At 45.9% G+C, this 15497-nt stretch overlaps 1 protein-coding gene across 1 annotated transcript in view; it reads left to right on the forward strand.

Moving 5' to 3' along the window:
* Nucleotides 1–15497, forward strand: part of RTF1 (RTF1 homolog, Paf1/RNA polymerase II complex component) — a 337563-nt gene that overhangs the window by 30849 nt on the left and 291217 nt on the right. Inside the window, exons 3-5 of the mRNA XM_086937201.1 lie at nt 10739–10895; nt 11528–11732; nt 12554–12668. Of these exons, the coding sequence (XP_086793327.1) occupies nt 10739–10895; nt 11528–11732; nt 12554–12668 (477 nt within the window). The remainder of the gene's footprint in view (nt 1–10738; nt 10896–11527; nt 11733–12553; nt 12669–15497) is intronic.

Genomic DNA, 15497 nt, shown 5'->3' on the forward strand with positions numbered 1-15497 from the left:
TTATAACTTAATGACAGGCCACCATTCTTATTGGTCAAAATGGCTTTTATTCAAATTAGTGTTGCCTTTAACTAAGAGCCCATTGATCCCTTTGCAAAGTAAGACATTTCCTGGTAGAAGAGCAGTCTAGCCTATAGTAAGCTTAATGCATGAGGCAGAGGGTCTTAAAACTGATGCTGTGCCTCACAGGCAACCAATATGTTCAAGGCATGTGGGCCGCTAAATTCATATCTTGTGCATAGATCGCCGCCTAGTGTTGGGTCCGGATGATTGCACCTTGTTGTCCTGGAAGAGTCTTTGAAGTATCACGAGATAGGTGGTCCTCCCCTGGACTACAGTGCGCATGGGCATCTTCTCCATCCTTAGATTGTTTTTTTCCGCCATTGGGTTCGGATGTGTTCCGTGACTCTCGTTCGGAACCTATAGGAAAAACTTGTTTTCTTCAGGCCAAAAGGCCTCTTTAAGCGTCGGTATTGTACTTCGTTCGGTTCTGAGTTAACTTATCCGGTTTCCCGGATACTTGAGCACGTGTGCTCCCAGCTTTTAGGCCCGATCGAAGATTGACATAGACAATGGAATTCCAGGCCCCGTTTAAATGTTGCCCAGTCTGTAACGCGAAGTACCCTCTCTCAGACGGCACCCTGTGTGCAACAGATGTCTGTCTCCAGACCACGACGAGGAGAGTTGCTTGGCCTGTTCGAAATTCAGGTCGGAAGAGGCGCTCACTCTTCGACGTGAGGCGAGACTACCGGCGCGGAGAGCGTCGGATGTGGAGGATATCTTCGAGGCTGGGGATGACGAGGGCGTCCAAGAGGAGGAACCGGAGCACTTCTCCGACCCGGCCTCCTGTCAAGAATCTTACTACGGAGAAGAGGTAGACGATGAGAACATCGAAGACGATGCAGCCGTCGAGGTAAGAGACGACGGTATGGCCATTGGAGCCGCAGAGGGCGGCTCCAGCGATGAGCAAGACCCGACCGAACCTTCGGGGGTCGAAAGTGACACTGTCTTGTCAAAGGCTCAGGTCGAAGCATCGCCGGAAGGCCTTAGCCAAGATCTTTATACTCATTCTACAGCCCCGCAACCTTGCCCGGCTAAGAATATTTCAGAGCCTTCGGTGGGTACGCCTTCGCAAACGAAAACGAAACTGACTAAAGACAAACTGAAACTGGTCAAACCAGTATTCGTTTCGCAAAACCTCGTTACATCGGATCCTAAGAAGGCTCGGAGTGTCATTGCCCCTTCGGGGTCACAAAAGGGTGCCAACCCGAAGATCGGTACATCCAAGAAGGTGCCAAAGACCCAAAGAGACGGAGCGGCGTCCTCTAAGGCTGCCCTCGGGGGCGTGGACACTGAAGACAGACTTGAGTCGCAGCCGCCCCTCAGTCCGAAAGCATACAAGTTGATGCTGGTGAAGGTTCTCGAAGACGAGCACAAAATGGCCGCGTTGGAACGTGACGTATCAAGCCGCGGCCATTTTGGGAATCCCAGCGCGACACCTGGCTCGAAGTTGGCGATGGCCGTGAAAAAAGTCAAACAGCCATCGGAGCCTCCACCTATAGTTTTTGGACTGCCTCTGACTGCAAGACCTAAAACGTCTAAGCCGGCACAGGGCACCGACCCTGGTAAAATGATGTCAAAACTTAAGGGAACGACCGCCACCCCTGAAGGCGTCGGTTCCACTCCACCCTCTTCTGAAAGCTCAAAGAAGTTGTACATTGACTCTGCAACCGGAAGACTCACCCCTTTCAAACGGAAGATCTTGCCGGAGAAGCCAATGGAATCCTATCAAATTCCACTCAACAGGAAAAGAGACTCTGCTTCCTCGCCAGTTCTTTTCAAGTCCGTAAGGCCTTATGGACAAGCCTTTACTCATTCCCCCACACGCACTGAGGATGGTGGGGGTGATGACTAAAATGACGAGCAATTCAACTATCCTGATGAATCTAATCAGGATGACTCGCAGGATGTGCTTGACGATCAAGGCACAGCGGACACCCAGTCTTACCAAGTAAAGACAACCCCTGCAGAGGATACTGCGGCGTTCAACGCTCTACTTGAAAGGGCAGCGTTGAACCATGATGTGGTCATGCATGCAGACCCAGTTGAGGAGGACTTTCTGTTTGATACCTTCTCTACGTCGGACAGATCAGTGAAGACGCTGCCGATGCTGAAGGGTGTCCTTAAGCACGCCAATGACATTTTCAAGGACACAACCAGAGCAAGGGTGGTGAACCCACGTATTGAAAAGAAATACAGGCCTGCTCCTGTGGACCCTACGTATATCAGGGGTCAATTGCCATTGGACTCTTTGGTGGTCTCCAATGCCCGGAAGAGGGCGAACTCACAAATGAGTGGTGATGCTCCTCCCCCAGACAAAGAATCTAAAGTATTAGAAGCCTCTGGGAAGCGGGTTGCTGCGCAGGCGGCGAATATTTGGAGAATAGCCAATACCCAAGCTCTACTGGCCAGATGCGATAGGGCTCACTATGATACCCTAGAGCAATTGTTGCAACACTTGTCTGATGCATATAGAGAGGGGGCGGAAATGTTGATTCAGGAAGGGAAACTGATATCAAACGCTTCTTTCAAGTGTGCTCTAGATTCAGCAGACACTGCAGCCAGGGCCATTAACACTAGTGTAATGCTAAGGAGGCAGGCATGGTTACGAATTTCAGGGTTTAAGCCAGAAATACAAACAAGTTTGCTCAATCACCCCGTTAACCCAGATTTCTTGTTTGGGCCTGAGGTTGACACAATTCTTGAAAAGATCAAGAAGGACACCGAGACGGCTAAGTCTATGGGGGCCTTGCAGTCTCAACAGTTCAGAGGGGGTTCTTTTCGTCGCTCAGGTAATAGAGGGCCGTCAAGGGGGCAAACATCTCAGCAAACACAATACAATAAAGGTGGTGCACAGACCACCTTTAACAAAAACAATAGAGGTGGATACCGTGGTAACAACACCAAAGGCAGAGGACGTGGAAATAATAACACCAGGTCCTCAGCAAATACCAAACATTGACGTCTTGTCACTGCCCCCGGACCATATAACACCGGTCGGGGGACGACCCCAGCAGTTCCTGCCAGTCTGGGAAGGCATTACCACAGACAGGTGGGTGAGGCAACTTATCCAGTACGGGTATTGTTTAGAACTGACATCCACTCCACCCGACATACCACCAAGACACCATCCTATGTCCGCAGAGCACTTTACCTTATTACAGCAAGAAGTGGCCAGCATGCTGCAAAAAGGGGCCATAGAACTGGTGCCTCTAGAGGAGCACGGAACAGGGGTGTACTCTCTCTATTTCTTAGTCCCAAAGAAGGACGGGTCTCTCAGACCCATTCTGGATCTGAGACCCTTGAACCTATACATCCTTTCAGAACATTTCCACATGCTGACTCTGCAGCAGGTCCTGCCGTTGCTCAGTCAGGGGGATTTCCTGGCAACTCTGGATCTGAAGGATGCATATTTCCATATTCCCATACATCAGGCAAACAGGAAATACCTCCGGTTCACTATACAGAACAAGCATTACCAGTTCAAGGTACTACCCTTTGGAGTGACCACTGCTCCCAGAGTGTTCACCAAGTGATTGGCGACAGTGGCTGCACACCTTCGGAGACAATACATTCATGTCTACCCTTACCTGGACGACTGGCTTGTGCAAGCGAAGTAGGCCCAGCAGTGCGCCAGCCACGTGTCCCGCACAATTCATCTTCTGCACAGTTTGGGATTTTCTCTAAACTATCCCAAGTCGCATCTTCAACCCGCTCAAGTACAGCAATACTTGGGAGTGACGTTGGACACTGTGACAGCTACAGCCCAGCCAAACTCAGTGCGAATCGACAGCATGCAACTGCTGATTCGCAAATTCAGACCACAACACTCACTACAGGCGCGAGTGTTTCTGCAGTTGATAGGCATGATGGCCTCCTGCATCTTCATAGTCCCGCACGCGAGACTGCACATGCGTCCGCTCCAAGAGTGTTTAGCACGACAGTGGAATCAGGCTCAAGGACAATTGAAAGACCTAGTGTTGGTGACCGGTCGTGCGTACAACTCTCTGCATTGGTGAAATCCACGCAACCTTTGCAAGGGACGACCGTTCCAAGAGCCTGTACCACAAATAATGCTCACGACGGACGCATCCCTCCTGGGGTGGGGGGCGCATCTCCTTCATTATACTGTGCAGGGACTATGGTCGGATCAACAGAAGAAGATGCACATCAATCTGCTGGAATTGATGGCAATCTTCATGGCACTGAAGGCTTTCAAGATACATCTGTGCAACAAGGTTGTGTTGATCCGGACGGACAACATGACAGCCATGTATTACATTCAGAAGCAGGGAGGTACAGTTGTCACACTTTGCTCAGAGCATCTGGAAATGGGCCATTCAGAGGAACATTTTCCTCATGGCGGAGCACCTCCCGGGCCAGGACAACCAGATGGCGGATCTGCTCAGCAGGCACAGCCATCAGGTGCACGAGTGGGAGATTCATCCCTCGGTGCTGCAACCATACTTCCAGCAGTGGGGACATCCAGACATCGACCTGTTCGCCACAAACGAGAACGCAAAATGCCCAAACTTCGCCGCCAGGTTCCCACATCCGCGGTCTCAGGGCAATGCGATATGGATGAACTGGTCAGGCAGATTTGCGTTCGCTTTTCCGCCGGCCCCGCTCATACCTCTGGTGGCACGGAAACTCAGACAGCACTCGATGACTCTCATCCTGGTTGCTCCAACATGGGCGAGGCAAGCATGGTACACCACGTTCCTAGAACTTTCCGTGGTGCCTCATCAAAGACTGCGTCTTACACCCAGTCTTCTCACCCAGAGCCATGGCGAAGTTAATCACCCAGATCCGCAACAGTTAAACCTTGCGATATGGCTCCTGAAGTCATAGAATTTGGGTATCTGAATCTGTCTCCTGATTGTATGGACATCATCAAGGAGGCAAGACGGCCTACCACTAGGGCCTGCTATGCTGCCAAATGGAAACGTTTTGTTATTTACTGTTCCATCCATGACATAAACCCGCTGGATGCATCAACACAGAACATTATTTGTTACATGTTACATTTATACAGATGCAATCTGGCATACAGTTATATACGTATTCATTTGGCGGCAATAGCGGCTTACTTACAGAATAGGCAACACCTTTCGCTGTTCCGAGTGCCAGCCATAAAGGCTTTTATGGAGGGACTCAAACGAGTCATCCCACCAAGAAGACCTCCTTCACCGGTCTGGAATCTTAATGTAGTTTTGGCCAGACTGATGGGACCACCTTTCGAACCTCTCCACTCTTGTGAGATACAGTTCCTAACTTGGAAGGTTGCCTTCTTAGTAGCGATCACGTCGCGGAGACGGGTTAGCGAGCTGCAAGCCCTAACCATTCAAGAACCTTTTATACAGGTTCACGCAAATAGGGTGGTGCTACGCACTAACACTAAATTCATGCCCAAGGTAGTTCCTCAGTTCCACATTAATCAAACTATTGAACTGCTAGTTTTCTTCCCTAATCCAGACTCAGTAGCAGGAAGATCACTGCACACATTAGACGTCAAACGAGCTCTCCTGTACTATATAGACAGGGCGAAGGATTTCAGGAAGACTAAACAACTCTTTGTTGCTTTTTCACTACAGCACAAGGGCAAACCCATTTCCAAATCAGGTATAGCCAGATGGATTAAGTGTATTCAGATTTGTTATCAGAAGGCTAAACGCACACTAACAGTCCTCCCCCACCCCAAGAGCGCATTCCACACGCAAGCTAGGGGCATCCTTGGCTTTCCTGGGTAACATTCCATTAGAGGACATATGTAGAGCAGCCACATGGAATAACATACATACATTCACCAAACACTACTGTGTTGATGTACATTCCAAGCAGCAAGCTGCTGTAGGACAGGCTGTTCTAAAGTCCCTCTTTCAGGCTGCTGCAGCTGGCTCGGGCAACCACCGCTAAGGGAGAAACTGCTATTTATTCTATGCACAAGATATGAATTTAGCGTCCCACATGCCTCGAACGGAATATGCTACTTACCAGTATGCATCTGTTCTTGGCATGTAGGGCCGCTAACATTCATATCGCCCGCCCATCCTCCCCGGTGCCTGTCGCAGCTGTAGTAGTCAGAATTATTTGTAAGCATGGTCATCAAGTATTGTATTGGACTCCATCTCTGCCACAATGGCGAAAAACAATCTAAGGATGGAGAAGATGCCCATGCGCACTGTAGTCCAGGGGAGGAGCCACCTATCTCGTGATACTTCAAAGACTCTTCCAGGACAACAAGGTGCAATCATCCGGACCCAACACTAGGCGGCGATCTATGCACAAGATATGAATGTTAGCGGCCCTACATGCCAAGAACAGATGCATACTGGTAAGTAGCATATTCCTTCTTCCATCGAAGCATGATAAACATTTTTCAGACATGCATCTTTCTTGGCCACACATTTTGACTTAATTGCACCTAGAGTGAGAAGTCAGAATCCTGAAGTTAATGTGTAGGAAAGTTGGTTTCTGTTGCAGTAACACCCCACTTTTTGCCAGATTTCTGATGTGCCCTGGCTCCCTGCCAATCAAGTTCCAAGGGCCTGTGTTCTTTCCCAAAGCTGTACCCCCCAATTGGCACCTCTGGCCACATACAAGTCCCTTGTAAAATGTACCACGGATACCAAGGGCACTGTGACGAGGGAAGGCCTCTAAGGGCTGCAGCACATATTGTGCCACCCCTCATGCTCTTCAGAGCAATCTTCTGGCTCTTCTTTGTCCACTTCAGCCAATATGTCTATAAAGTCGACAAACGCTACGTGCCTACTGGGTTGCAACACCAATGCGTTGATGTATTCAGCTTAAGAGGTGTTCCCTGAACTCGCAGAAGATGTCCAGGGCATTTTGCGGAGATTCTGTCGGACACTCGAGCCGCGCCCCGTCCGGTTATTCAATTGGGGCTTGTCACTGCTGACTCTGTTGCTAGAGTGAGGAGTTCCTCAGTGGCAACTAGGTGACATGCCTGGCTGAGGGGGTCTGTTTTCTCTCCTGACTTTCGGGCCACCCTTTTGGATTTACCTTTTGATGGCCCTAGACTTTGTGGATCCAAAGCGGACTCAACGTTACAGCGCTTTAAAGACAGTAGAGCCGCTGCTAGATCACTAGGCCTGCAGTGTCAACCAAGGGGTTTTGGTTATCGAATTTTTTCCTGGCTTAGGAGAAGCGACTCCATTTCAGGCCCAGCAGCAACAGCAGCCGAACCCTCGGTATAGAACATGCACAGGGAAAGGTAGAGGTCGCCTGCGAGGCTCAATTGGCCAACAAGTCTTCTCTTCCTACCCCTCTCCTGTTCCCCCAACGAGTTCCGTAGGGAAGCAGCTCTAGATCCCCCATCTTTGTGCATGTTGGACCTGTGGGAGGTCGGTGTCCTATTTTGGATGAACTTAGAAACGGTTACATTAGATCTCTGGGTTTTGGATGTCATAAAAAATAGATACACCCTTCCTTTCCGGGAGATTCCCCCTCCTTTTTCCCCCTCATCAGGATTGGTGTTAGGAGGACCATCTGTTGCTTTTGCAGCAGGAATTTCTATCTTTGCTACAAAAAGGTGCAATAGAGGTTGTTATGGAGCAGGAAAGGAGTCGGGGATACTACTCCCAGCATTTCCTGATTCCCAAAAAGGACGGGTGATTGTGACTGATCCTAGACCTCAGGATCTTGACATTTTACCCCAAACAGGAAACATTCAAGATGTTGACCTTAGCTCAGGTTCTTTTGGCGCTGCAGCAGGAAGACTGGATGGTGTCTTCGATTTACAGGATGCATATTTTCACATTCCCATCCTGAAGTTGCATTGGAAGTACCTCCGTTTTACGATTGGATCCCAACATTACCAATTTGTTGTCCTTTCGTTCAGTCTTGCATCAGCACCATGGATTTTCACAAAGGTGATGGCGGTGGTAGCGGCACATCTCAGGATGTCGGGGACTCCTGTTTTCCCCTATTTGGACGACTGGCTGCTCAAAGCAAGGTCGCCAGAGATGATGCTGCATCATCTGCAAGTAACACAACTGTTGTTCGACTTGGGGTTTTTGATAAGTGTACCAAAATCTCACCTGGTCCCCTCTCAGTGCAACCTGTTCATATGGGCAATACAAGACACAACTGTGAGCTATGCTTTCCCACCCCCTCAGAGGATTCTAGACATCCAGGCTATGATTCCAATGTTTCAGGGTGAAGGTTCAGCACCTGCTCGTTCTGTTGCTTCCTGCGTACGGTTTGTCAACCATGCATGCTGGCACATGAGGGCACTCCAGTGGTGCCTCCGCAGGCAGTGGTTTCAACACAACAGAGATCTTGGGGAGGTGGTCAGAATCTCCAGAGACGCTGCAGCAGAGGTGTCATGGTGGAGTGTTCCAGGCAACCTGTCTGAAGGGAAGGCTTTTCAACCTCCTTCTCTGGTGGCCACAGTGATAACTGATGCCTCCACTCTGGGGTGGGGACCTCATCTAGAGGTCAAGGGCCTTTGGTCTCCAGAGGAAAGATTGTTTTATATCAATCTTCTAGAATTGCGGGCGATTTGTGTGTGTCTTAAGTCCTTTCTTCCCTCCCTTCGTGGTCCGTCGGTTCAGGTCCTGACGGACAACACTACAGCAATGTGGGACATCAACACACAGAGAAACAGGGTCCTATTGTCTCTGCAGAGAGGCTCTGCGACTTTGGTCCTGGGCTCATTGTGTAATTGCAAATCATCTGGCCGGGGTGCTGAATGTGCGTGCGGACAGTCTCAGTCTGCAATACTTAGCCGATCACGAGTGGCATCTTCATACGGAGGTGGTCCATCACATTTTAGGATATGGTGCTGTTTCCTTGGTTGGATCTATTTTCCACTCTTGAACGCGCACTGCCAGTTAGTCTGCTGTTTCCAGTATCCAATGCGGGGAGCGTTAGGGGATGCATTTAGATTGGGGCTCTCAGCTTCTTTACGTGCTCCCTCCCATACCCTTGATTCCTCGGGTTCTGAATCGAGACCTTGAGGGTGCTGTTATCAGTGTTTTCTGCCAGCAACTGGCAGTGTTTGTGGTAAGCAGCTCTTCACTGTACATTTGGCTCACCAGGGTCCCTATCTGGAAGAGGGGAGACCTTGGAGTGCTACCTGAAATCATTTTGCTACTGGCAAGGGTGGGATGGAGGTAGCCGGAGTCACCTCTTTTGCAGGCATTAAAGTTTTCTTCAGCTTTGGTGCTGGTTCGCATAGTACTGAGTACATGACCTCATCATCCTTAATATTGAAAGTTTTAAGATTGATCCACTCCAGCAATTGTTTGGTAAATGTTTAACTACAATTTCTGTTACAGGGCAGACGAGTACAACAACCAGGAACTAATTCAATCCGTGAGTCCTCATGTTGACCGCTATTGCTACCACAGCTCCAGGAAGGCTGTTGACTGCTATTGCTACCACAGCTCCAGGACGGGTGTTGATGTATTTCCACTGTTCCATATATAGAATTCATATATGCTTTCTTAGGCCTAAATGATTTAGTCTCCTCTGGCCGGCAACCTTTTATTTAATAATCTGCTTAAATATGGGTTAATTATCCATCATGAAGTACATTTTGTAGTATTGCACTTATTTCCAAAATCCCAAGTAGTTGGGTAGAGTCTACAGAGCTCCCATTATTTGTTTCGTCTAGTTTTTCACTGTTCTTCAAGCCCACCCACCTTCCTCCAAATCATCATCACCTTGGTCCCTGAAAAATGTCCGTCCCATGTTACAAAGAAACAGCATAATAGTTTGATAGAGACTTAACTAAAACAAATACTCCAAAGAGATTCACTTTCTCACTGAGGCTCACAATTTAAAAAACGTATTTAAAAATCTTCAAAACTTCGATTTAATCTTGAATGTATTGAGTTGGTTGAAACACAGATTATTTAGTTGATACTCCTACGACAAAAATATATAAAATGTACTAATGTGAAATTACAAACTCATGCTTGAGTTAGCAAGACCAGGATATAAAGTTGGGCCAAGGGAATTTGTTGGGAATAGCAGGCATGTTGGATCTTTTGTCAGTGCGCTTTTTATATTTGTTTTCAGCTATAGGTTTTTAGTATGTATTAAGCGTTCAAACCAATTATAAATTGTAATACATCTCGTAAGTATCTGTCCAGTTGCAGTGTTTGTTTCAGAAATGTCCCTTGAACTTTAAACTCCAACTACTTTGTTTGGTTTGGCTTGGTAGGATTTGAGTAGGGTTGTGTGATTCCCCCATCCTATGGTGTGATAGACTGCAGTTAGAACATCTGCCGATCTTCACATTAAATCTGTAGTCCTGTGTCACATGCTTTCCTGTGCATTATTTGTGTTCACTAGAATAGTGTGTCCCTCTCTGTCTCAAAATGTTTTTCTTGGATACCATCACTCGTTAACTCCTAACTTTCTTTATGTTCCATTCCATACCGTTATCCTGTGATGTACTAGTTATTTCTTTTAGTCACATAATATGTGTGTTTTTGCTGTTTCTCTCTGTTTTGCTGTCTCTTTGGCTTTTGACTTTACTTTCATCTCTTTTGTTGCCCCTTTTGTCCTTTTTATATCAATAGACTAGGATTGATTCCTATTTTTAAACTGCTGAAAGCCTCTGTGTGTGTGTGTGTGTGTGTGTGTGTATATATATATATATTGTTTTATAGATCTGTACCTCAGCATATTCTCTCTTCCTTTGTAGTGGACAGTCGGTGGAGGGGGTACAAAAAGCAAAAAGAAGGCCAAAACTGGGAAGGGAAGTGAGAAGAAGGGAACCACAAAGAAACAAACCAGCAAAGCAGCCTCTTCCGACAGCTCTGACAAAGACAGTTCTGCTGAAAGTTCAGCTCCCGAAGAAGGTATGAAACTTGGCCATTGGTGGTCTGCAAATGTAAGAGCAGGCGTTCCCAAAAGTGGGACCAGACACATAAGGATGTCTGAAGACTGTTCTCCTGTTGGAATTTGTAGAGGTAACAGAAAAAGCTGGCCTGTATGAAGCAGTTTCACACTGATGAGAGTGGGTCGGTGTTCTGGACATCTTGTCCACATGGTTACACAATTAAATTTTATGAAACATACCAGTGTTAATTGATGAAAATGTACTGCTGCAGCTCAGAACATGGATCTCCGTGGTAGGAACATTGTTGAATTTCGAGAAACCTTAAACAGTTGAAAAGGTTGTGTACGCCATCACTTACACATCACAATGCCAATATTGTGATGTAGCTGCTTTCTCACAACCACAATGCCCTAGGCCTATGTTTTGATGACGTCCTCTTTTCATTTTGTCTTGCATTTGTTCTTTTTTTGTTGTTACTTTGAATGTATTGCTTTAAGTTGCCTCTTTTGGGGCAATTTTAGGTTTCTGTACCCTGCAATACCTTGAGATTTCCACCGTTTTTTTTTTGTTCGGTGAAGTATTAATTGAATGGTAAAGTTTGCTGCTGCATACTTTCTGAAACTTATAAAAAGTGAGAAAACCTTGTTGTAGGTGAAGTTTCCGACTCTGACAGCAACAGCTCGTCTACTACCTCAGAGTCTGAATCCTCGTCGGAGGATGAAGAGTTCCATGACGGGTATGGGGACGATCTTATGGGTGATGAAGAAGATCGGGCAAGGTTAGAACAAATGACTGAGAAAGAGCGGGAGCAAGAACTCTTTAACCGGATAGAAAAGCGGGAGGTGCTGAAGAGAAGGTGAGCTTACATAAAATACTTGCTCTTCATGTAAGATGCATGTCTCATGTTTTGAGTATTTTTTGGAACATTAGTCTGCTGGGTGAACATGGGCTGGTTTATCATAAATGAATGAAACATAAGATTGCCTGCATATAGGCATTAGTAGTTTGAACTGGTATGTAAATAGTTGCATTTGCCTTTTAATTATTACTGTAGGTCCCACTTGGCAGCTGATTTGATCTGACTGAAATAGCCAGATGTAAGCAGTCAATGCTGTGATTTGTGACTGAAGATGACAAAATCTAAAGTTTCAGTGAATAAATTACCTGGTTGTAGCACCATACTCTCTTCTGAGAACGCGCAATGTTCTTGACAATGTGGCTTGAACTTGTTTACTAGTCACACTTTGTGCATCAGGCAATAGTTTTTAGCTGTCCCATTGTCTGGTTATTTACATGAATGGCTAGTTTAAAGTGAAGTACACTGCTGGATTTTAAGCATCAGTGGGGTTTACATCAGCAAAATGTATTGTGTGTAGTCTCTGAAGCAGGACTTCAATAGTTTTCCCTTTGGTAGACTCTGAGGTCTGATTCAGTTAACATCTACTCCTCTAGGGTGTCTGTCTCTTTAACATTCACATTTGAAATATGTTTGCTTTTGTGATCTCAGTTTCCCATACTTGCAGATGATTATCCGTGGGTAAATGTCCCTAGCTTAACTAGTATATACATATTGATTCTGAAAAAGATCATCAGATTTAGTACTCTGGTTTGGATCGGTTTGATTGCCAGCTTTACTGTGTTGGTGGTAATGTGTTTTCCACTGGTTTTTGCTGTCAGGTTTGAAATAAAAAAGAAGCTAAAAACAGCAAAAAAGAAAGAAAAGAAAGAAAAAAAGAAGAAACATGATGAAGAACAAGAGAAGAAGAAAACTGCACAAGTTCCAGAATCACAGGTAGGAGTTATGCTGAGCTCAGTCAACCAATAAGACCTTGTTTTCCTGAATTATTTAGCACCCAGCTGAACTTGCCAACGTTTCCGATTGATCTAATACACTCAGCATGACCTTTTCAGGGGGTGAACTTCAGTGAGCAAGAACAACAAACCATAAGTTAGTGTTTCCTTAGCTGTTATCCCTAAGGAAGGTATTCAAGCTGGCTTTCACAGTTCCCTGTTGGGCCTGCTTGTCTGGTTCCCCGAAGTGCATTTGATTTTAGCCTTTCTGTATGTTCTATTGCTTTCATTTGTATTTGTTTCTATATGTGCCCTTTGTAAATATGGTTTTATTTACTTATTTGTTCCTTTTATTTGTTGAAAAATACATACCTGTTCTAGTAATATTGTATACAAAATGTTACTACTGTTTAAGTTGGATGTCTCCTTCATAAGGTGATAAAAAGTTTCTTCTTCCTAACTGCAGACAAAAATGCTCACCACTGAAAATGAACTTGTCCCTGGCCTACCTGACTGTCATAAGCACTGAGTAGTTCCAATCTTTCATAGAATTGATTGGGGATAGGGGATCTCTGGGTTGGGCTAAGTGTGACTGTGTGCTATCATGTGGCTGTTTATCTTGAGGCTTGTTTTGAGGTTTCAGTGTTGTAGGATGTCCTGAGCTCTGTGTCGTCGCCCCCCCCGTCCCCTATCATCCCCTAAAAAACAACACTTTTTCTCACAATATTGTTTGAGGTATAGATTTAAGGGCCAGAGCGAAAAGGTATGGTTCTTGTATGCGCTCTGCAAAGGGGTGGGCCAGAATACTAAGATTACCCGCTGTTAACTATGTAGTTCTAGTTGGAGCCCAATGTGGTTTGGTTTGTGTAAAGTCCATTTTCTCTCGACCCTGTCGTGAGGCAGTCTTTCTTTTGGGGTTTGTTATTTTTAATGGCAGTACATAGTCACTTAAGCTTGTTGGCATTCGACTCTTTCATGCGTGTGGCAAAGCAGAAGTAACACACACCTCCCCTGCCTCTCCAACTTCTTTGTTTTCAGTTGAAAATGAATGGAGGGCAAAGAGTTCTTGACAGGAGAGGTATGTGATATCAAATCCAGTGTAGATGCAGGAGGGTTTACGGAAAGTAGCTTGTTAATGTGATTGCATGGCTAAGCAAATCTAAATCTGCACTGATTGCAGAGCATTGAGGCGTGCACTTGGGGTGAGATGAGCCACCTCTTTTAAATATTTTGAGCATCTGAAGACTTGATTATGCTAGTGTGTATGCTGAAGGTGTGATTGACTAGATGGGTATTTATAACTTTTCCTATATCGCCATTTACCCAAATCCTGGACATTGAGGTTTTCAACAACCTCTCCTGTCCTTGTTGGATCATGCCGTGGTAAACCGTTCCATTCTGTATGAGATCCAATCAGAGGAGACACTGCACCACCAAATCTCCTATGGCAGTGCTCCAAAACAGCAAAATCATTGAAGTCAGGCTTATTTATAGCTTCTTCCTGACCTTTATTGTTCCAGTCTTCATGTCCTGTTTCAAACTCTAACCTCAATGTTTGTTCACATTAGGCCAAATGCATTTGCATGCACAAAAGTTAAAATAAGTCAGTCTGTGAATTCACAAACATTCTAAAGCAGAAGAAAATACCACACAGGCAGGGGCAAAGCAGGAACATGAACACAACGAATTTACAATCCAGTTCCATTGCTGGTACACAATGCTACATCATCTTGGGTCTTGCCCATTTCATGCTGCTGTATAGTTGAAAAAAAAAAAAGATTTCTGTTTGCAACCAATGATGGGTTCAGTCTGAAGTTCTGCTAATCACATGGGTAGGCCCACAGATTAACCTGTGATCCGGGTTCTACTCCTAGTTAGGGATATCGCCCATGACACCCCATCAGATACAGGCGATTAAAGTGAAGACGAGAGGCATTCTGACATGTCAGTGATAATTCACAGGAAGCTATGCAAGACCCTGAGTGGGAGGACTATACTTCTACAGAACACCCAAGCCCAGAACAAATCCCAAGAGACACTATATACCAGAGGATGTGTACAGCTTCCAACATGCTTGTGTAAACAGTTCATCAAAAATGTATTTTGCCTGTAGCCGCTGTCGAAAGGAGATCTTTTCTGTTTGAGTTTAAAAAGAAAAACAAGAGGTCAATCATAACAGTTACAGTCCTGCACAACATATGGTAAGAATACCTTTTCTGCATGAGAAACCCTGCAACAGGACCCATACTGATTGCAAGGCTGAGGAAAACATGTATAGTGTCCTTCTGCACCTAGTCAAAACTAAAGGTGATTTAACCCTTTGGCAGTCTTTAAACTGTCAGTCAGGGTATGGGGGATATTACGTCCACCACCCAAATAGTCAGAGGACTGACACATTGAGTTCACCGTTGACCCGTCTGAGACCTCTGAGCTCTTACAGGAGCCACCACAATGGGACCTCCTGTGAAAGGACCGAAGTGTTGGTGTGTGATAGCTGCACACTTTTTTTTTTTGAGTAATTCAGAAGCAAATGTTCAGAAGCAAATGTCCAAAGCAAGTATTTTGTTTCTGAAACTAATGTCACCCACGCCCTAAGAGTTTTATCCTAGAATATTTGGGGGCTTATCATTTTTTTTTTCTCTGTACGTGACCGCCGAATAGAGCAGGTGATCAGATGCTCTTACTGCTCGGTTGGACATAGAAGTGCAAGGGAGGGGTGCTGTGCAGGAAACCTGGGGTGGGAGGCACTCAAGGTGGACTTAAGGAGAGGCAGATTGTAGAAGAACCGAAAGTCACAGAGCAGCCCTTAGTAGAAAACGGGTTGAGTCAA

Source organism: Lissotriton vulgaris, chromosome 9 (genome assembly GCF_964263255.1).
Source record: "Lissotriton vulgaris chromosome 9, aLisVul1.2, whole genome shotgun sequence".
NCBI lineage: Eukaryota > Metazoa > Chordata > Amphibia > Caudata > Salamandridae > Lissotriton > Lissotriton vulgaris.